The sequence below is a fragment of the Canis lupus genome, chromosome 9, assembly GCF_003254725.2.
Source record: "Canis lupus dingo isolate Sandy chromosome 9, ASM325472v2, whole genome shotgun sequence".
Classification (NCBI taxonomy): Eukaryota; Metazoa; Chordata; class Mammalia; order Carnivora; family Canidae; genus Canis; species Canis lupus.
The window spans coordinates 26,190,846-26,213,367 of record NC_064251.1 but is presented as its reverse complement, the minus strand read 5'-3'; the positions used below and the strand labels follow the sequence as shown (position 1 = coordinate 26,213,367).

Below are 22,522 nucleotides of genomic sequence, written 5' to 3'. Positions count from 1 at the left end.
TTCGTCTCTCTGCCTTTAGACTTTGTCAGTGGTGAGGGGCAGAACCTGGTCTGTTTGGGGCTCCCATAGCCAGGTGCCCTTGCACCCTGTGCCCCAGCTACAGACTTGGCAAGGACAGACATAGAAGCTCACGGTTGAAGCCTAGTCAAAAAAGGGCTCAGGGATGCCTGGGTGGCTCAGTGGTTGAGCGTCTGCCTTTGACTCAGGGCGTGATCCTGGAGTCCCTGGATCGAGTCCCACATCGGGCTCCCTGCATGGAGCCTGCTTCTCCTTCTGCCTGTGTCTCTGCCTCTCTCTCTGTGTCTCTCATGAATAAATAAAAATCTTTAAAAAGGGGGGGGGGAGCTCAGAGGAACCTAAATCACTAAAGTTTGGTCAAGAGAGAGTCTTTGTCAAAGGAGACATATGATTTATTTGAGTAACAAGCTTGGCCAGCAGAAAAAGGGATGGGAGAGAAATTTTACATGGAGGGAGGGAGTAGTCATCTACAGTAGTGCTGTCCAGTAGAATTCTCTGCAGCGATGGAAATGCTTACTATTTGCACTATCTGACCTGGTAACCACTAATCATATGTGACTATCAAGCACTTGAAATGTGGCTATTGCAACTGCAAACTGGGTTTTTTATGGAGTTTCGATTTATTTATTTATTTATTTATTTATTTATTTATTTAACAAGAGAAAATCAGATTTAATAGCATACATGTGTACCTATGGGGAACCTGCACAGACATGGAAATTCCCTATCAAACTGAAATTTTGTTTTTCAAAAAGATTTCGTTTATTTATTTTAGACAGAGAGAGAGGGCAAGCAGGAGGAGGGAGTGAGGAGCAGGGAGGGAAAGAATCCCAAGCAGACTCTTTCCTAAGCATGAGCCTGACTTAGGGCTTGATCTCACTACCCTGAGATCATGACCTGAGCCGAAATCAAGAGTCTGATGCTTAACCGAGCCACCCAGGTGCCCCTCAAACTGAAATTTAAATCGACATATTTGATCACTGTCCTAGCTGGTACAGATCTACAGCATCTGGGTGACAGGGGTGTGGACTATGGGAAAGAGAAGAGGAAGGCAGCTGTAGGCTACCAGGTGTCCAAGCAACAGCAGCTGCTTACTTTTTACCTCTGCCCTCAGCTTCAACCCTGCCCAGCTCTACTCAGTAGCAATGACTCTGGCCTTTGGACTCTCAGCTCTATGAAAGAGGAGGATGAGAGAAATGTTTTCCTTGAAGCTCACTGTCTCTGTAACCACCTAAAACTCTGCAATTGGATACCTTATAAAGTATAGAAAGCTTCTATGTCCCGGTTTGAGAAGGAGAAGGATTGAATAATCATTGGAAAGAAGGAGAATACTAATGAGGTTGGGATGCTGTCAGGCTTTCACCATACGCAGGTCAAGTATGGTATTTTATGGGGTACCTGGGTGGCTCAGTGGTTGAGCGTTTGCTTTTGGCTAAGGTCATGATCCTGGGGTCCTAGGATTGAGTCCTGCATTTGGGCTCCCCATGGAAAGCCTGCTTCTCCCTCTGCCTATGTCTCTGCCTCTCTCTGTTTTTCATGAATAAATAAATAAAAATTTAAAAAGAAGTATGGTGTTTCATAAACGTCTGGAGTAACCAGACCTAGGTATGCCTCATATTAACCCCATGTTTCTTTGTTTCTTTCTTTCTCTTAAAATAGTTTATTCATTTATTTGTCAGAAAGAGAGAGAGAGATTAAAAAAAAAAAGAAAGAAAGAGAGAGAGAGAGCACAAGTAGAGGGAGTAGCAGGTAGAGGAAGAAGCAGATTCCCCACCGAGCAAGGAGCCTGATGTGGGACTTGATCCCAGGATCCCAGATCATGGCCCCAGCCAAAGGCAGACACCCAACCGAGCCACCCAGGTGTTCCTAACCCCATGGTTTCTAGAATGTATGGGCAAACCAAGTGACCTATTAAACACTGCAGGGGATGTTAATATTTAAAGGTGCTTTGCAGTGGTCCCTGTAAGAATTTTAGAGGGCTATCTTTGTTTTAAAAAATTACACTGGGCAGCCCGGGTGGCTCAGTGGTTTAGCACTGCCTTCAGCCCAAGGTGTGATCCTTGGAGACCCAGGACTGAGTCCCATGTCGGGCTCCCTGCATGGAGGCTGCTTCTCCCTCTGCTTGTGTCTCTGCCTCTCTCTCTTTCTCATGAATAAATAAATAAAATCTTTTTTAAAATTACACTAAATAAAGTAAAATTAAAAAAGAGAGTGAGAGAGAGACATTTCATAATACCACCCATATTTTCAAAATTGTTCTCTATAGAGAAAAATGTAGGACACCTTTCCTTGATTAGCTGACTTAAACTGATTCTATGGGAATTATTTTACAACTCTGTAAATTGTAGGTAACTGATAGGCAAGGAATTCCTGCTCGGTCTGATAGAGGTTTGACTATTTTCCCTCCTTTCCTTGTGTGTGTGTGTGTGTGGGGGGGGGGGGGAAACAGTTTTGTATCCTCTTACAATTTCTTTCAACATTCATTTTCTCAAATTGTGCTGCCTTTTTGGAACCAGCTGAACATCTGACTATCTGACCAGTTCCCTTACTGACTGAGTTACATAAAATCTTTAACATGTGTACATTTTCATATCTGGAAGAGAGTCATGATTTGCCCCCTTTTGGGGAAAATTCTCTTAACATTTCTTTCAGTTTTTTTTTTTTAAAGATTTATTTATTTATTCATTCAGAGAGAGAGATAGGCGGAGAAACAGGCAGAGGGAGAAGCAGGCTCCGTGCAGGGAGCCCAACGAGGGACTCAATCCTTAGTCTCTAGGATTACACCCTGGGCTGCAGGCGGCGCCAAACCGCTGCACCACCGGGGCTGCCCTCTTTCAGTTTTTTATGCATACAAATATGTGTTTGACACAATTATAGTCATAGCTTTTACAGTTTTTTTTTCTTACAGCTTTTAGGTCAAACACTTATGTTTATTGGTATAAACTTCCTGATTATTGGTTTCTTTCTTTTTTTTTTTTTGGTTTCTTTCTTATTACAATAAGTGATTCTATTATAATTTACTTCACCATTCTCTAACCATTGAATATTTAAATTATTCATTAAATAGTTTTCAAAAAAAAATAAATAAATAGTTTTCAAAAAGCAAAGATTCTATGTGAATTTAACTGCATGTATGTCTGGATTATATATCACTATTTTTTTTCACCATATAAAATGATATCACTGTGCAAGAAAGAGGACCTCCTATTATTATACTCATTTTGTACACATACATATTGTTTGACCCACCAAAAATAAGTGTTTTTTTTTAAAAGATCTTATTTCTTTATTTAAGAGATAGAGAGAGAGAGAGACAGAGCATGAGCAGAGGAGAGGAGGCAGGAGAGGGAGAAGTAGACTCCCTGCTGAGCAGGGAGCCTGATGATATGATATGGGGCTGGATCCCAGGACCCTGGGATCATGACACTAGCTGAGGGCAGACACTTAACCGACTGAGCCACCCAGGCACCCCCCAAAATAAGTGTTAACAGGAAATGTATGCTCCAAGCTCTTTGAAGATAAACAGGCAACTTTGATCTGATGGCAGAGGGTCCTTCTGCTACACATAGCAGATGTATTAGGGCATGTGTCTGTGTGGTTCCCAAGGCACCCAGAAAACTGCTTTGCACACAGGAGGTGTTCAAGTAATGTGCCTGTGACTTCACATGCAGGAGGGCACTTTTTATGGAACTTGCTTCTAAGATTCACCACACCAAGGAGAGGAAGCCCTGAATACAACTATGAACAGCTCCTTTCAGGGTAAGCTGTTTTCCCCAGAAGGAAAAGGGAAGGATGAGGAAGGACAAGATAATGACAGAAGCCTGGAAGCCCCATTGCTCGTGGACAACTGGCCCCATTCCCAGGGGCTCTGTTGGCCCCATCGATAGATGTCAAAACGGGGGAACTCAAAAGAGGTGCTGAGCAGCAATCTCTGCTTCTATCTCAGCAGTAACAGTAATAAGAGTATGTGAAGGAGGAAGTAGTGGTCTCTGTGAGCCCACTCACTGCAAGGCCTTGGTCAAGCCACTACATTTTTCTGGGCCTCAGTGTCCTCTCCTAAATGCAAGGGAAATACCAGGTTGTAAGAGCTTTTCTGATTTAACCAGAATTCTGATTCTGTGATTGTACATACTTCCACAACACTCCCTCATACCTTACAGACTTTAAAAAAAAAAAATCTGGTATATGAAAATAAAGATCTTCTAGGAATCTTTGTTTCATTTCTACTCCTTAGCCTGTCTCTGGTACATATACCAAGACTTTCAAAAAAAAAAAAAAAAAAAAAAAAAAAGACTTTCTTTGACTGCACAGACAGAAGCAGGACTCTCTTTTTTCCCCATTAACTACTTAGGGAAAGAGTCCCAAACTGAGAAAAAGAGTCTGTGCATCAACTGTCAGGCAAACAACATTCTGAGGATTTTATTATTATTATTTTAAAGATTTTATTTATTCATGACAGCCACAGAGAGAGGGGCAGGCTTCCTGCGGGGAGCCCGATGCAGGACTCGATCCCAGGACCCCGGGATCATGACCTGAGCCAAAGGTAAACATGCAACAACTGAGCCACTCAGCTGCCCCTTGTTATTGTCTTATTATTTAGACAGGTAGGTGCCTTACGAACAAAAAGACAGTGAAAATAAGTTTCATACCTGTGTCCTATAGTCCTTCTTTCACAGTTTTGCCTGAGTTGGAGCTCAGAGGAGGAGACGTGGTCCCAATTATCTGACTGCTAGAAGGGAGACTCCCAACACACTACCTCAAACTTTCACACCCAGGCCCAGAAAAACCCTCAGTGTTTGCCTCAGGGGTTTTTCTTGTATTTTTTTTCTTTTTGAGATTTATTTATTGGGATCCCTGGTGGCTCAGTGGTTTAGCGCCTGCTTTCGGCCCAGGGCCTGATCCTGGAGTCCGAAGATGGAGTCCTACATTGGTCTTCCCACATGGAGCCTGCTTCTCCTTCTGCCTGTATCTCTGCCTCTCTCTCTCTTTCTGTGTCTCTCATGAATAAATAAATAAAATATTTTTTAAAAAATAAGATTTATTTGGGAGGGAAAGGGGGGATGGAGGGATAGGGAGAATCTTAAGCAGACTCCCCACTGAGCACTGAGCCTCACATTAGCCCCAACCCTGAGATCATGACCTCAGCTGAAATCAAGAGTCAGACACTTAACCAACTGAGCCCCCCAGGTGCCCCAGCCATGGCCTCGGGGATTTTTCTGTTTTGGGTTTGCCTGACACAAATCACTAATGCTTTCTGATTTCCTGGCTGTCACTCTGGCCCTGGAGGGGTGCCTGACAGGATTGAAGCCTGCTTTGCTTTACAGTGGGGGCAGCTCTACTGTTCACCCCATGTTTGTTCCTGTCATCACCCCTGAAAGGACAGGGGTGCCAGGCTCTGGCCTATTAGCTCCTGCAGCAGCCAACCCTCTCATAAATAACCGGTTGTCAAGGATTTTAATGGAAACCCTCTGGAAGCTGTAAATCTTTGTTGCTCTCTCCTGCATCCTTTCCCTCATTTCCATCACAATATCACTCCAGAGGGACCTGAGACCTAAAGCCGGAGCTTGGCAGAGCAGATTGGTAGGACACAAGGGAAAGAAAGAGACGGGATGGGGGAGGGAACAGAGCTGGGACAGTTGGTCTTAGGGAAGCATCTGTTCCCGGCCAGTTGATGATGGTCACCTGAGCCTCCTGGGCTCTGAAGAGGGGGTGGGGCAACATAGCCCAGGGCCACCTGGAGGGAAGGGAAGGGGGAAGAGGAAGAGGATAGGATGGCAGAGAGGCTTCTGGAAGAGCAGCAGATGGGCCGTTGGTTCCACCTCAGACCCTCCAGAGTGTATTTAAGCATCATGAACCAGACTTTCATTGTCCACTTGGGGCTAAGCCATGCCTTTGCCTCTAGGTTCCTGCCTGGGAAGATCAGCAGGTAAAAGAGCAGTGTCCTGTGCTGGGAGGAAAAGTTCTTCCAACTTAGATCCAAAAGGCCACAGTTTATTTATATGCATATGAGAGCACTCAGCAATGAGTAACTGTCCAAATAGCTAGGCATAAAGTCTTATTATATACCAGTTTTACAAGGGGGTGGGAGTTAGGGCCTCAAAATGGGCTTCTGATGAGACTTGATTACATAATTTTTAGAGTGTCCATGTGTCCAAGGACAGAGCCTGCCCGATTGGAGATCTCACCCAGGAATATGGAGTGGTATATGAGGGCTGATTGTTGTAAAGCTCTGTTTTATTCACATAAGGGATCACAGGCCAACATGAAGTCCCAAGCACATATTGAACACCATGTTCATAATGCATCTGCCAAAAGCTTACAACCTCTAGGAAACTTTCCTGAACTCTACATCAGCGAGGATATTGCCCCTTCCATTAGTCTTTTTGACTAGAGCTTTTCTGAGAAGGGCCTGTCTCTCCTTATAGGTCTCCCCTCAACTGCAGGGAGAGAGCTCTATCCTAAGAGAGTAATGATGCGTAGTCCTACCCAACTCTTACTCATTGGAACTGAACAATCCTATTTTACATGAGCAGCTGCATTCAGTATCATCAATTCAAACATCTGGAAATCTCCAGAAAGAGCGGGATGGATATAGGCAACAAGAATCTTTGGCTTAATCCATAAGAGAGTTTCCTAAAAATACTATAGTTCAGGAATGTTAGATCGATCCTTTGGCCTTTCACCAATCCTGAATTAACTCAGGCAGAAACAGTTCTACCAGCTGCCAAGCCTTTGCAGGCGGTCTGGGACACAAGTCTGCGCTCAGACAGGTGGAAAGGGGAGGAAGCCACAATTATTTGAATCCACTCACTACTCTGATTCCCCATCTGCCAGAGGTAGGTCAAAGCGTCGCTGTGAGAAGCCAAGACAAGACGCCAGAGCCCCGGGGGGGCTCTGTCTCATGGGCCAGGTCAGTAGAAGGGCCACGACCCCGCCACGCTCTGAGATGTCATGATTCAATAAGCCAGAGCGGTTCTTTGTAGGTTTGAGATTAGCTACTTCGCCGTTAGAGAAGCTAAGCCCAGAGAGGTGATGTCAATTGCCCACATTACACATGCCTGAGGCCTCGACTTGGGGGCTCAATCCGTGCTCTCTGCAGGGCTCCCCCTGGTCCTGGTTTGGGCTATGTACCCTCCCCAGAGGGCCTGAGTACCGGCTTTAGCGCCCAGCTAAACCCACGCAGCTTCCCCTTCGCAGCCACTGGAGCTGCCCAGGCGGACGGTTCGAGTCCGCTCGGCCCCGAGGCTCCGGCTGCGCCTGCGCACGACGTCCCGACGCCCCGACAGAGCGGGCCGGGAGGGCGGGGACCCGCGCTGGCCCAGCGGTAGCGGGGCCCCGGGGCGCCGGGAGCGCGGCCCAAGCGTCCTCCGCGTCTCCCGGGACGACGTCGGGCGCTGCCCTCTCAGAGCGCAGGGGCGGTTAATTGGATTCGGGACGGAGCGGGGGCACAACAGCCTGCCTCTGGGGCCAATCGAAGACCTAGAAAGTCCTATATGCAAATAAACCTATGACGGCTGAACGCACCCCAAGTTAGGAGGAGCGGGGGTTGGGCTTAGTGTTGTCCGGCAGCCAATGGGAGCTTAACCCTTTGAGGAGGGGGCCAGCAGGTGTGGTTGCGAGCGGTCCGGGCGGCAGAGCCGGGGCAAGACCGGGGAATAGGAATCGCGGGTAAGAGTCCCCCAAACCTGGTGCCGGCCCCAGATCGTGGCCTTCCAGTGCTCCCCGCTGAAACCCGGTTCGCCCTACCCCCAAAGTCCCCCTCGATGCCCACTTCCCCAGGGCTACCTACCCCCTCGGCCCTCCCCGGTGGCGCTCTACCAGCAAAGCCGCTCACCCTCCGGGTCCCTGCTCCCCCTTGGCGTGGTAGCTCATCTCTTCCCAGCCCCATACTCGCGTTCACCTCTGAAATACCCTCTCTCTTTATCATCCTCAAGACTCCGATGCCAGGACCTTGCCACACGCCAACTTTTTTTTCCTAGCTCCATATTCCCTCCTGTCCCCACTTCCCCTCATTTCCTGCCTTCCCTCGAGTTCCCAAACCTAGTGTGCCCCGGGGAGCTGTCCCTTAGATCCCTGGGAATCGCAAAAGGATTCCTCCTTCCTCATCACTGGGTCCTTCTCCTGATCACCTTTCTTCCTTTAAGTGGAGAAGTCTTCCAGGGAGAGAGACTCTTCTGTTTTGGATTGCCAGCCCAGCCCTCTGCAAATAAATACACCTACCCCTCTTTTCCAACCCCCCTCCCCCTTCTGGTTATTATTTCTCACCTCCCGAAGAATTCTTCTGGGCTTGAGGAATGTCCTCCTTTGGGATTTGAATTGTAGGAAAAATGTAACTTCCATTTTGGGGATGAGGTGGGAAGGGAGCTAACCCTACTGTTCTATTTTCCTTTTATAATACAGCTTTTATTTTGAACCAAGCACTGCTTTAAGAGCATTATAAATATTAACTAATTTAATCTTTAAAATAATGCCACAAGGTGGATATTATTATCCTCGTTTTACTAATGAGGAGACCGAGGAACAGAGAGAGGCTCAGTTTCTCATCCACAGTCATCTGCCAGTAAGTAGAGCTGGGATTTGGATCCAGATCCATCAGTCTTTGCTGGAGATGCACTGAATGTTTTGTAGAAAATGGCTGGGCATGAGTCGGCCCTGAAAATTGCATCTTCCTCTCAGTTTTTAGCAGAATGAAAAATGTCACCTGAGTCAGCAAGATCCTTAGTGTTTCCAGGGAATGTGGCCATTCTCAGCACTTCTTACTGTCCAGTCTTTGAGCAGTTGAGCACCCCTATCCTTCCTTGTTAGTCAATGTCTTTCTAAGAACTCACTCAGTCCCTGTTCTGAAATTTCAAGGGTAGCTAGAATGAAAAGCCAAAAGGCCATGAAAAGCATCTTAGTTTACTCTGCCTGCATCAAAACTCAAAGCACCATTCTAGATGTGAAGTCTTTATCTTCTTGGTGGACCAGTAATCATAGAAAAGCTTTAAACATGCTCTACTATCTGTTCTTAATCAATCATCAAATGATTCTTTCCTCCAGTTTATTGACCTTGCATTATTATTGTATTAATTCAGCCTTGCAAAAGAAAGCAATAAATATTTTCCATGCTCTGCAGCACCTCTGGGAATAAGAAGAATAGTCAACATGTACTCTTTGGAAGTGGAAATGGACTATGGTCCCTCCTTTGAGATTTCCGAAATAACCTGCCTTGTGTTTGCATGAAGCTATCCCAGGGTGCATTCCCTCCCCCTGGTGGCCAATGTAGTGCATTTTCATGCTGTCTAACCAGGGTTTGGTTGGCTTTTTCTGGCTTGGAAGATCCAAGATCAAACCCCACACTAAAATGGAAGGAAACTTCAGCTGCCTCTTAGTAAGTGATTTAAAGCCACATCTTTGGGGGTGCCTAGGTGGCCCATTCGGTTAAGCATCTGATTCTTTTTTATTTTTTCCTTTATTTTATTTTATTTTTGAAGCAGGTTCCATACCCAGCGTGGGGCCCAAGATGGGACTTGAACTCATGACCCTGAGATCAAGACCTGAGCTGAGTTCAAGAATCAGATGCTTCACTGGGTGGCTTAGTCAGTTGAGTGTCTGACTCTTGATCTTCCATACTGGCCTACTTAAAAAAAAAAAAAAAAAAAAAAAAAAATATATATATATATATATATATGAAATAAAGTCACATCTCTGACTGCAGAGGCCCTTATACTACAGTGTATGTATAGCTCAGGATGCTGGCAGCCCCTTTCATTCTTTTGTATTTTCCTTAGGCCTTGTCTTTAGCATTTATTGGCTATCCTCCTTTGATTCCTCAAGGCTGCAAAACTACTTTTGATAACCAAATTATTGGGCAGAAGAGTGGGTGGGAACCCCCGGGTTAGCAGGGAGTGGCTGCTGAGACTGGCAAAGAGAATTCTGGCTGGTAGAGTAAGATAAACCTTGAGAGGTTCTGGGAGAAGCAGCTTTTATTCTAACTCATTGCTGCTTGGGGGCCAGGGATGTGCTAAAAGAGGACAGGTCAGTCCAGATGTCAATGAGGCTGGACCTCTGGCCTAAAGGAGAGAAATGATCTTGGCATACAAAAAATGTTCCCTCTCTCTTAATGCTTCTACAAGGAAAATAATAACACAAGAGCAACTGTCGCTTGGCTCCAGTATCAGGGTCACCATAGGGACAGGATGGGGAAAGACTGAAAAATATCTAAAGAGGGAGCCATTACTTGGCTCTGGGGGATTACTGGCATGAAGCAATGGGAACCCATTTTTCCAAAAGAAATGGAAATCTGGATTTTTATGAGAAATTGATATTGTCTAGTTATTGGCAACTACTTCTATTTCAAACCATCACCACAACACACTGACGTGGGCCAAGTGAACACTTCTGCAGGCTAGATTCAGCACGCAACACATGTACCCCCTATCCCCACCCTGACAGAATTTGAGCAAGATATTCTCTGTCAGTGAGCCTTTGAGATAAGTCAACGGGATTTAGTGTTGGGGGTGAAACAGGAAGGAAAGGACCGGGGGAAGAGAAAGCTAGGTGGACAAAGGCAAAGCAAAAATAGACGCATGTAGCATTGACTGCTCTCCACCATCTTGCACCTGACTCAGGTACCGTTCAAGGGACTCTTGTATCACAGCCTAGAATCCAGGGAAGGTAGGTGAGAATGCCACGGTAACCAGTTCCTTGAGAAGTACTCAGGCTCCGTTCCTTGGTCTATGCGCTTGGGTCCCTCTTGTCGTGCAAAACTAACAGATTTTGATCTTTTTGCCATTGTTTTTCTCTTTGAGGTAGGCGAACAGCGGCAGCTATGACTTGTTCCTACCACATGGGCAAGGACTCGAAAAAGAGCAAAGGCAACTCACAACTCCAGAGGCCGAATTCAGGGTCAGTTTTCTCTCCTCCAGTTAACATTAACCTTTAGGTAAACGGAGCCACTCCTCCATGGCTGGGTAAACAGAGGCCATTGTGGAGGGCTCGGGGAGTAGAGTTGGCCGTTTACCTGAAATCAAGGGAGCAGGTTGAGGTCAAGATTTCATGGACCTTAGTCCTCTTGAACAAGAATGTGCCTATTCACTGGGAAAAATGGACTTCCAAGACCCAGGTGCCCTTGGTCTGTTGTGCTGAGTATGACTTTTTCTCCCCCAGCTCAGGTGTCATCATAAAGGGGCTTGACTGTAAGGGGCAGTCCTCTTCAGCAAAGAAAGAAACCAGTTGTGATCTTTGGATGACTTAATAATGCTGCCCTTCCTCTTGGCAATGGTTATGAGCATTTGGTGCAATGGTGTATGTGATGACTCTTTGAAAGACACAAAGAAGTACACTCCTCTAAGGGCTTATTATGAAGTTATGCATAGGTAGGCTCCCAGTTAGAGCTCTCCACTCCCCAGTTTGGTTTGGGATAGAGGCAGAAAGATGTGGAAGGATGCAGTAATGTTAAAAACATGGCCCATAAGATACAAAAAGTTGTCTAGAATTAGCAAGTTTGGGTATGGAGGAAACGTGATTCCCATGAGATGTCTGGTGGGTCTGCTGTTACCACGTATTGCTGATAGTAATCCAAACTGTTGGAGTCCCTCTGGGAAACAACATGGCAAGATAGATAGATAGATAAACTAAAACAAAAACAAAAGCTATATAATTTTTATATTAACCTAGTAATCCTGGTTCTGGATATATATCTTAAGAAAAATAATCCTCAAGATGTAAAAGGCCTTCTGTACATGGAAGTGCACATTTTAGAGCTATTAATGTAATAGCAAAATTGGAAGAAACTTACATTGCCAACATTAGGGCAATGGTTGGTTAAATTCAGGCACATTCCTTCTGTGCAGCATTATTACACCGCCATTAAACACTGGAAACATATAAGCTTTGTTACTAGCAAAAGGATGTTTTTTTTTTTTTTTAAGATTTTATTGATTGATGAGAGAGACACACACACATGGAGAAGCATAGACATAGGCAGAAGGAGAAGCAGGCTCCTTGTGGGGAGCCTGAAGCAGGACTCCTTGATCCCCGGGATCCCTTGGACCCTGGGATCATGACATGAGCCAAAAGCAGACGCTCAAAACACTGAGCCACCCAGGTGCCCCAGGATGTTTCTGATATGATATGAAGTCGGGGGAGATAAGCAGATAGAAAATTGTTTCTAAAAAAAAAAAGAGTAAAAGAAAATTGTTTCTATATTATGGTTACAATTATAGACGAATAATTATGCTTAGAAATTAATAATTAAAGAGAATATGCAAAAGGGACAAAGTTGCTATACTAGGGTAGAAAAGCCACAGTGATTTCCCACTTTATCCTTTTCTAAACTCCCTTTAAAAAAATAAATAAACTCCCTTTAGTGTTTTATTTTTCATTATAATAAATTATAATGAAGATATTACTATCTTTTAAAAACCGAAGAGTTGAGGGAAGAACAGATAGTAAGTAGCAAGGGCATCAAAGGACAGGGGTGGCAAGAGTGAGGAGGAAGAGGTTGGCAGTGTTTTGGAGGTACAGAGGAGGAGGAGCTCCAGAAAGTTGGCTTTATGGTCACAGAAGCCCTGGATGTGAAGGAGATGGATCAGTTAATTGGATCTGGGCTGTTCTAGGTTACCCAAAGTCACACTAAGCATATTCCCTAAGGATTATTGAATCAGAAGCATTAAAAACCATTAAAAGAATTTGATATTTGAAATCTCAAGCAAACAACAAAGAAATCATCATGGGAATAGGGGAGGGACAAGACCTTTGCTGGACCTTGTTATCGGTGTTTTACCATTTGGTGTTGTTTTTGTGTTGAATTGCATGGTGTGGGAGACACTAGCTTTTTCTGTGGTTGGGATCACTGAAGGTCTCCTATGGCCCTAGGCTTGAATTGTGTTAAGTCAGCTACCTATTGACCCCATGCTCCACGAGCTACCTTTGCATTCACCATCAGCAGCAGGTTGGGGGTAGGAGGTTCAGTGTAGTGTCAAAACAGTTAACAGACCTCCTCAGAGTCCCTCATCTGCACCCACTGGGACTAACTTCTGTTGGGAAGGCTTAGGGCTTGGCTCTGAGGCTGTCTCCAGACACTCACTCATTTCACTAAGATTGTTTACCAGGTGGTGCCATGCATAGCATCTCAGCCTGCTCCTGCAAATCCCAGGAGGACAAAACCAAAGCCTGGATTGGCTGAGTGAGTCCCTAAGGGCAGAGTCTCCAAGGGCAAAAGGTAGAATGAGTTCTCTCCCTGAGCCTGCACCAACCTTGGAGGTGGGGTGGCATTTTCTAAACTGCAATCCTTCCTTGGTCTCAGAGCGGGTCTACCACCCACATGAGCAAGGGAGGGGGTCCCCCTGCAGGCCGATACAAGTCACTGCTGCTCCCTCTGCTCTCTCCCCAGGGTGGGCAGGGATTTCCCCAGAGCCTCCTCCCAGGCTAGGGAGATGCTTCAGTGCCTGTCTTTGGAAGGTGAGGAAGGAGCAGATTCAGAAGTGCGAGAAGACAGTTCCCAAGACGATCTGAAAGAAATCATCACCCTGGCTTTCGTGAGCGAGGACACTGGGGTGCACGAGGGGCTTCAGAATGCCCAGCAGCAAGGCAAGAAGAAGAGGAAGAAAAAGAGGTTAGGACTGAAAGATAAGGAATGGGAGTCCACATTGTTGGGAGCAGAAGGGACCTGGAAGGGAGGGGGCCTTGGCCACTAATGAGAGGTTAAAGAGATGGTGTGTGCTCAAAATCACACCCCCATTCAGGTGTATGGGAAGAACCCACCTGATGATCAGTTTTATAGAATCAGATAATGGTGTGTGTAATCTCCAACCACACCCTGTCCTAATCTTCATTCCTTTTTTTTTTTTTTTTAAGATTTTATTTATTAACTCGTGAGATGCACAGAGAGAGGCAGAGACACAGGCAGAGGGAGAAGCAGGCTCCCTGTGGGGAACCTGATGCAGGACTCGATCCCAGGACCCAGGGATCACGACCTGAGCCAAAGGCAGACACCCAACCACTGAACCATGCAGGTGTCCCACTAATCTTCATTCCATATGTGTTTAGAATGCTTTTTTTTTTAAAAAAAAGATTTTATTTATTTATTCATGAAAGATACAGAGACAGAGAGAGGCAGAGACACAGGCAGAGGGAGAAGCAGGCTCCATGCAGGGAGCCCGATGGGAGACTCGATCCCGGGACTCCAGGATCACGCCCTGGGCCAAAGGCAGGCGCTAAACCACTGAGCCACCCAGGGATCCCCCTCCCCTTTTTTTAACTGTGTGGAGAAAGATAATTTAATTTCCTTGTTTTAAGGAAGTGCTTATTGTCCTGGGAACTTAGTACATTTTAAAGATAATGAAGCTGATGCTGACTTCTTAGGATCTGCCTGTGGCTTCTGCCTTTTAGTTCCTACTTACTATTCTGTCAAACCTGGTTCCTTTTGGGGACAATGAGTTACTCCTCAGACTCATTGTTGTCTGAAAGTTTGTCCACTTTCTAACTCACAACTTCCTTTTGTGGGGGGCAAGAGGAGGGAGACCATGAAGTAATTTGGCCCAAGAGATTTTCTTTTTCTTTTTTTTTTTTTTTTTTAAGATTTTATTTATTTATGCATGAGAGACACAGACGGAGAGAGAGGCAGAGACACAGGCAGAGAGAAGCAGGCTCCATGCAGGAAGCCTGATGCGGGACTTGATCCCTGGTCTCCAGGATCACACCTTGGCCCAAAAGATTTTCACTTCCTGTTCCTGATGGGCCGCTGGAGCAAAAGGATTGAAGAGGTGATGATATTCATATGGAGCTGAAGCAGAATTAGTTATGACCCCAATACAGAATTCCTACCCTGTGGATAGGGTACCAGTTGAGTCTGCCTTCTGCCTCTCTGCAACCCTTTGGATTTGTGTCTTCAGTTAGTGGGGTTCATCAAACCAGGATTAGTGTGGCAGAGTGGGTTTCATGCAGCCTCGCCCAGGACCGGATGCTTCTGGGTGTGGTCACTTGTTCTGGCAAGTGTGTCTGTCTCTGTCTTGCTTTCCTTTTTCTCTTTTCCAGATGATTGGTGATCGATCTCTCCACCTGCCGATATGAGAGTGGTGAGCACTTGCATTCAAGGGATCCATGATGGGGACCAGGGGATTACCCCAAAGGGTTGGGAAGGGTCACTCTTGTATATTCTTGAGGATGAAAAGTGGGTGTCTTCACATCCCATTGTTTCCTTCATCTAGCTGGATTAACTATTTGAAGAAGTTGGGAATCTTATTCCAAGAAAATATGGGTTTTGACCACAGTTGGTGTATATTTCAGCTCTCTGTAGTTCTCATATAGGGTTCTTTGGGAATCTGATTGTAGAGAAGGCAGTTGTTGCTCCTTGCTAGAGCATAAGTTAGAGATTAGCAGTCCACAGACTGAAAATGACCTACAGACCTACATTGTACTACAGAGCAGTGTTGTCATTATATGGATTTCAAATCAGAATGTTTTAGGCTAGTCCTGACTCCTCTGGGTCACTGAAGGCACTTCTGGTTTTCCAGGTCCTTGAAGACATTTGAGTTTGTGTTGGAGTCAGCTCGCAGTTACTAATGCTAAGAGGGACAGGGGAAGAAGGCTGTGATAGCATATATGTGGTTTTGAAAATCATTGTATGCTTTTTTCTTTTTCTGTCAATTTATCTTCTAATTAAGCTTGGCTCTGGCTGATGTTAAGTTTAGGTTTATCTTCCCTGAACATTCTGTGCTTAGTATTTGGAGGAAAGCCAGAATTCTACTTCCTGGTAAGGGGAAGCAGTGCGGATAAAACATTCTTCCCAGATAACCTGCTGTGGGGTTCACTGGGTATTGGCTGTATGCCTCAATAGCTCTTCATGTTCCTTTCTTGGCAGTGGTGAGGTCAGGCCGGGCAAGATGGCTTCCAGGCCCAATAAGCTGAGGTGTCTCTCTTCAGCATGTGGTCTGAGAGCACCTAGAAACATAACCTCCCCACCCCACACTCCTCCCCCACTTCCTGGACTAACAGGCCTTTCTTTTTCCAACTCCATGGCAGTGCGTAGGGCTGCCCAGAGATATGGCCTTCGAGAGGGAGGGGAAACCAATGACTGGACTCTCTACTGGACGGACTACTCTGTGTCGCTGGAGAGGGTGATGGAAATGAAAAGTTACCAGGTATCTGGGCAGAGCTGGTCCTCCGTATAAGGGTGACATCTACTCAGTGGGTCCCTACTTTTTGGACTGTCCCCTGAGGGGATCTCCTGGGTACTCCCATGGCCCCTGTTGTTCATGAATTTTGCCTTCCTTTGCAGAAAATCAATCACTTCCCTGGGATGAGTGAAATCTGCCGCAAGGACTTGCTGGCCAGGAATATGAGCCGCATGTTAAAGATGTTCCCTAGGGATTTCCACTTTTTCCCTAGGACCTGGTGTCTTCCTGCTGAGTGAGTGCCTACTTGTGTTCCCTTCTATGCCACCCACCCCCAATTTACATTTCCCGCTTGCTCCTCATTCCCCAGTGCTACTTCCCTTCCCAGAGGATCTCCCATCTCTCTCTCCTTTTCAGGAAGAGGAGGGATAAAGGGTGTGTCCAAGGTTAAGAGAATACAAGGCTCTGCTATAAAAGAATCAGATGACATTTAGGGGCTGGGTGCCTTGGAACCCGTGCCTGCAGTTGGGATGAGAATTTGTTCTGACCCTGAAATCTGTTGATTTTGAACTTGTTCCAGCTTCTTAACTGTGCAGTTTCTGAATTTTTAAGGACCGTGAGCACTTCTGGAGGGAGTGAGATAATGGTTAGTGCCCAGATTAGGAGTAGGGAGGGACACCTGACCTCTGTTCCATGGCAGAAGCATGGATGGCAGCCAGCCTTTCCCTGTCTCCTGCCTCGCTTTATCCATCTTGAAACTGAGCATCCATTCTTAGTATACAAAATGCTCTGGACCGTAGCACCAAGAAACAGAAGAAATGCGAGATGACATGATTGTCACCGGGGTACAGTCTGGTCTTTGGGATGAGGAGAGGGGGTGCAGAGAAGCATTGCCATTGGAATTATATTCACATGACAAGAATCCCACTCTGTCCTCTGCACTCACTGCTTTTCAAAACTAAGAGCTCCAGGATTCCCAGACTTCCCGAGTCTGGAAAGTTTTAGGACTTAATAGCAACTTAGAAGGAAACATACTTGCCTTCAGTCACCTCCAGATTTCATGGCCACTGAGGAACATTGCAGTGAAGTGACTTCTCCAGTGATCTCGATGCAAATGAGTTCAAATGCAAAACAAGAAGTGGAGCAAGCCTGAGATCTAGAATGCATTAAAGTGGTTTCTTTCTTCTGAATATACTTTCTACAGAGTATATTCGAGGACAGTATTTGTGCTTTGATACTCTGGCTGGAGTGGGGGTGTTCCTGGGGAAGAGCTGCAGCCTGGAATAGAGGAAGAGACTGGTGTATCCAAGGTCACAACACTTGTCAGGGCTTGTGCCCCACACAGAAGTCCACGTCTCCTGTCTACAAACCTAGAAAGTCAAAGTACTTGGATCACAGCTACCTTCATGGGCCATGCAACATGTATCAGCACCTTGCCTGTCTGTTACATAATTAACCACTGTACAAAACAGGTGTCATTATCCTCATTGTGTAGAAAGTGGAATTTAGGCTTAAATAGGTTAAGTCCTTGCAGAGGGTCACACAGCTGGTAAGTGGTGTAGCCTGGGTTTAAATCCAGGCCTGAGTTCCCTCCAAAGCCCACCCTCTCTCCACCATGTATCCACGTGCATGGCTGTTTCTCTTCTTGCCAGTTGACATGTCTGTCAACTCTGGGGCTTTGTCACATGAGATAGCTTTAGTGGTTTTTTGGTTTTTGGTGGTTTTTTTTTTTAAATAAAGAGCTAGGCTTCCTTTTCACTGCTCCCTCCACTAAAGGTGTATCTCGTTCCCTCCCTGCTGCTCTGGTAGCTGGGGGGATTTGCAGAACTACAGCAGGTCAAGAAAAAATAAGACATACATTTGTAAGCCGGATTCGGGCTGCCAAGGGAGAGGTATATTCATCACCCGGACAGTGAAAGATATCAAGCCAGGCGAGGATAAGATCTGTCAGCTCTATATTTCAAAGGTACTTCTTCATCATGGTCATTTATTTCTCGCTCATAGCAACCTCAGCTCTAGCTCCTCCGCACCAAGGGCAGTGAGGGAATGAGGCGGGGGGTGGGGGGTTGGGGTGTGTGCGTGTCAAAGCTGAGTCCGGTCTTCTGCCTTAAAAGTTGTCAGACCAAGCCTTCTTTTTTTTTCCCTAAAGATTTTATTTATTTATCCATGAGAGATACAGAGAGAGAGAGGCAGAGACATAGGCAGAGGGAGAAGCAGGCTCCCTGTGGGGAGCCCGATGTTGGACTCGATCCCAGGACCCCAGGACTGTGACCTGAGCTGAAGGCAGAAGCTCAACCATTGAGCCACCCAATTTCCCCAGACCAGGCCTTCCGACCAGGGCTGTGACATGTGTCTGGGCCAGAGCATCCCTCACCCTTGTACCCTTGTAGCTGGTCTGGCCTTAGTAGGCTGGCCTGTCACCTCTAACAGATGACAGCTAGAGGGCACATTTGGTCTGTGGATGCCCCATTTCATTTAGGAGAGGGTAATAGTCCTGGAGGGTTCATGGTAACCAGCCTTCCTCCATGGCTGGAGGTCAGAAGTCACAGTGGTATAGCTCACCGCAGGGGGGAACCCTCTAGAAGTATGTGTGGACTGGAAAGGACTGGCCAGCATTGTAGGAAACACTTTTGCAGAGCTGCCATGTAATACAGCCCTCGATGGTGACACATGTCCTTCATCACAGGACTTTTAATTTTTAAAAAAATATTTCTTCATTTGAGAGAGAGAGAGTACGCACACAAGCAAGGGGAGCAGCAAAGGGAAAGAGAGAAGCAGGCTCTCGCTGAGCAGAGACCCCGATGTGGGACTCAATCCCAGGACCCCAGGATCATGACATGAGCCAAAGGCAGACACTTAACCAACTGAGCCACCCAGGGGCCCTATCACAGGACTTTATAATGTTATTTTGTTTGGTTGCCAGGAGATCTCTGGGAGGAGGTTACTTGTGCTGCAGGAAACTGAGGCACGGTGTAGTTTAGTGACTCCCACGGGTCAAGTCACCTTGTCCTCGTCCCCTACCCCAGCCCAGCCCGTACTCTGTAGTACCAAGACCAAGACAAGGCACTAATATTCAAGACTGAATCTCTCCTCGGAAGCTTACATGACTTCTCTTCCCTCCTCGTAGCCCTTTATTATTGATGGGTTCAAGTTTGACCTCCGGATTTATGTTCTGATGACATCCTGTGACCCTCTCAGGATTTTTGCATACAAGGAAGGACTAGCACGCTTCGCCACCACCTCTTACTCCCACCCCAGCACAGACAACCTGGTGAGCTCAGTGGATGTGTCCTTCCCCCTCCTCCTTAGGGGGATGAAAAATCCCAGTTCATTCCACATTCTCAAGGCGTTGCGGATATGGCTGTCATTTGCTGAACACTTCCTATGTGCCAGGTTACAGATGTCCCTTCGTTTAGCCCTCTTAGAAGCCCTCAGAAATAGGGATTATAATTTCCATTTTACAAATGAGGAAATGAAAACTCAGTAAAAGGAACTTGTCCAAGGTCACAGATCTGGGAAGAGATGAGGCTGGGCCTCGTCATGGCCAGATCTGCCCTACCACAAAGCTAGTGCCCCAGATCTGTGGTATCTGAGGGGAGAAGGCCATGGGTCTCTCCCCCACCCATACCCTGCACCCTCTGATCCCCCAGGACTTCTGAAATCTCCCTCAGGCAGTGAACCACCCAATCTCAGGAGGAGCTGGACTCTCTCCTACCCCAGGTTGCAGGGTCCCACTTTACTGCCTCTGTTTCATCAATTGAAGTAAGCCCCAAGACTTCCCCTCCTCTCTTCATGCCGTGGGGGCTACACAGGAGGGTACAGAGAAAAAGCGGATGGCCTGCCCTTCCTCCTGACCTCACAGAATTGTGTCTCTTTCCCCAGGATGAGATCTGCATGCACCTGACTAATTATTCCATTAATAAGCACAGTTCCAATTTCATTCGAGACGCTCACGCTGGAAGCAAGAGGTAAGGAAGCTGCTTCACTTCTCTTTTCTTGCCCTGCCAGGCTCAGAGTTGCTGCCTAGGATTCTACCCAAACCCTGTCAGTCCCCAGCAGTGTTTCTATCTTGGGTCACATGGTCTCAGCAAATATTTCTTTGCCTCCTTAGTCTCTGCCCTCTGGCTGTTAATCATTAAAAGAAGGCTACATCGTAAACCCTAGGAGGTTGGGAGGAGGAGAGATAAACATGAACGTTTCCCCAGCAGGACACACACACACACACACACACACACACACACACCCCAAAACATATGCTTGTTACCCTGGGCATTTCTGACATTTCCAAACCAACGGATATTTATCGATTGCTAGTCAGCCAAGGGAGGTGGACATGCCAGGCAGTTGTTGGCCTGTGGCTTCCGGGGTGTTGCTCCAACAGAGATTCTTGAATGATAGGTCACGATGCCTGGTGTGGCCTGACCGTGGCTGGCTGGCTTTGAGATTCCCCAGGAGAGGGGAGAGATGGGAGGAATGCATGAGAGTCTTCCCAGTTATTACATGCATGTTATTGTCTAATCCTAATCCTGTCTCATCTGAGATGGATGGGGTTGAGTTGTAGGAAAAAGGGGGAGCTGAAAGAAGTGAACACAGCCAGGCACAAGGAGGCAGTACTTATGGAGGCCTCCTGTGTGGTGGGGCCTGTGCAGGGGAGTCCGTGTGCATTGTTCCCCATTGCATCTTCACCACACCATGACAGGGGCGTTGTCATCTGCCCTTTGTAGGTGCAGAACAATGAGTTAGGTACCATCTCATTTTCTTTACAGACAAGGAAACTGAGTCTCTGAGAGGCTAAGCTGCCCAAGGTCACACAGCTGTAAATGTTAGAGCAGGATGAGAAAGTAGGTCTGTCGGTTGCAAGGCGCATGCTCCGTCCCCTTGCAGCAGGCTTCAAAGGATGGATAAACACACAGTCTGTTTGGCTTCAAAGCATCAGAGAGGCACGTGAAATTTCCCAACTCCCCTGGTGGCAGAGTGCCAAAAAGCAAATGGAAAATCACTAGCTGATGCCTGCTTGAAGGGGAAGTCTCCCCTGCGTCGGAGGGTGCCGGCACCCGTCTCGCCCGAAGCTCTCAGCTCCTCATCAGGCCCGTGGGCACCAGCTCAGCCTCCCACGCTGCTGCAGGCCGAGAGCCGGTGCTCGGTGAGGCCTAGCTTTCAGGCCTGGCTCCGACTCTTGCCAGCTAAGTAAGTGTAGGCAAGGCTCTTCAGCTCTCTGAGCCTCCACTTGGTGTGTACAATGAGGGCAGTGATATGTCTTGCCCTGCCCTGTCCTGTGTGCCCTGCCCACCTCCCAGGGTCACTGTGAGACTCAAATGGCCCCTGATAGCTGCAGGGATTTTTTTTCTTAGTCAGAAGGCATGTAACCTAAGGACCCCCATTTCTTTCTTCTTAGGAGAAGACACCCCATCAACAGGCTTTGGGCCCTCAGGCCATGATGGATGGGGTGTTAGGGGGTGCCAGGACTCAGGGAGAAGAGTGTGCAGAATTGTTCTGCTGCCCTTCACCCCCCTCCCTTCCTGCTCTTTTTCCTCACCTCTCTCTCCCCCCAGGTCAGGCCTCACCCTTCTGCTCTGCTCCCCTGGCCTCCACCCTGCCACCTCTCCCTAAGCACCAGGCTCATCCCTCACTATACCCTGACATCTGTTGCCTACAACTCAGCCTTTTCTTGCTCCTTGTTTCCACCCCAGAGTTCCAAAATGGTCCCCTTGCTCAACTTCCCCATCTCTGCCTCCTGGCCTGCAGGATGGGGGAGTTTGGTGTCATCTTGGTTGTTGAATCTTGAAGGTTCCTCCTGCAGATGTCCCCGTGTCCCTTCTTTCCACTAGACCTAGGCCTTGCTTCTGCCTCAGACCTGATGTCTGCTCAGCCTCCTTGCTTTTCTCCCTAAATCCAGGCTTTGACTTCTTGGTACCTCCATTTTCTCATCTCTAAAATGACAGGAAAGGGCAGCCTGGTGGCTCAGCAGTTTAGCGCCGCCTTTGGCCGGGGGTGTGATCCTGGAGACCTGGGATCGAGTCCCGCGTCAGGCTCCCTGCATGGAGCCTGCTTCTCCCTCTGCCTGTGTCTCTGCCTCTCTCTCTCTCTCTCTCTCTCTGTGTGTGTCTGTCGTAAATAAGTAAATAAATCTTTAAAAAATAAAATAAAATGACAGGAAAATATGAATTCTGGCTGGCCATCCTCAGATTTGCCATGAGGGACCTATTGAGATGACGTGTACGAATGGGCTTCAAAAACATTAACCCCCATGCAGGTGAATGTTATTGTTATTCTGTATTCCGTATCCAGTGGTCCCTGCTTATCCATGGTTTCAGCTACCTGCAGTTAGGTGAATGCGGTGTCTCTCTCTCTCTCTCTCTCTCATAATATCTTCCTTTACTGTACTGGCCCTCCTTATGATGATGATG

The 22,522-nt window shown here is 46.9% G+C and overlaps 1 protein-coding gene across 6 annotated transcripts in view; it reads left to right on the top strand.

Moving 5' to 3' along the window:
* Nucleotides 1-7,402: 7,402 nt before the first annotated feature.
* TTLL6 (tubulin tyrosine ligase like 6) overlaps nucleotides 7,403-22,522 on the top strand; it is a 48,260-nt gene continuing 33,140 nt past the window's right edge. For 4 of the 6 annotated variants that reach the window (XR_007413208.1, XR_007413207.1, XR_007413206.1 and 1 more), the window contains exons 1-6: nucleotides 15,037-15,077; nucleotides 16,024-16,142; nucleotides 16,280-16,410; nucleotides 17,925-18,081; nucleotides 19,243-19,386; nucleotides 19,998-20,083. Coding sequence is in view for 3 of the 6 variants with exons in the window: in XM_025440258.3 (XP_025296043.2) it covers nucleotides 16,122-16,142; nucleotides 16,280-16,410; nucleotides 17,925-18,081; nucleotides 19,243-19,386; nucleotides 19,998-20,083 (539 nt within the window). In the remaining 3 variants the exon portion in view is untranslated. Of the gene's footprint in view, nucleotides 7,687-10,812; nucleotides 10,906-13,393; nucleotides 13,616-15,036; nucleotides 15,078-16,023; nucleotides 16,143-16,279; nucleotides 16,411-17,924; nucleotides 18,082-19,242; nucleotides 19,387-19,997; nucleotides 20,084-22,522 lie in introns of those variants that run through there. The other 2 variants (XM_025440257.3, XM_025440259.3) reach the window with 2 other exon arrangements.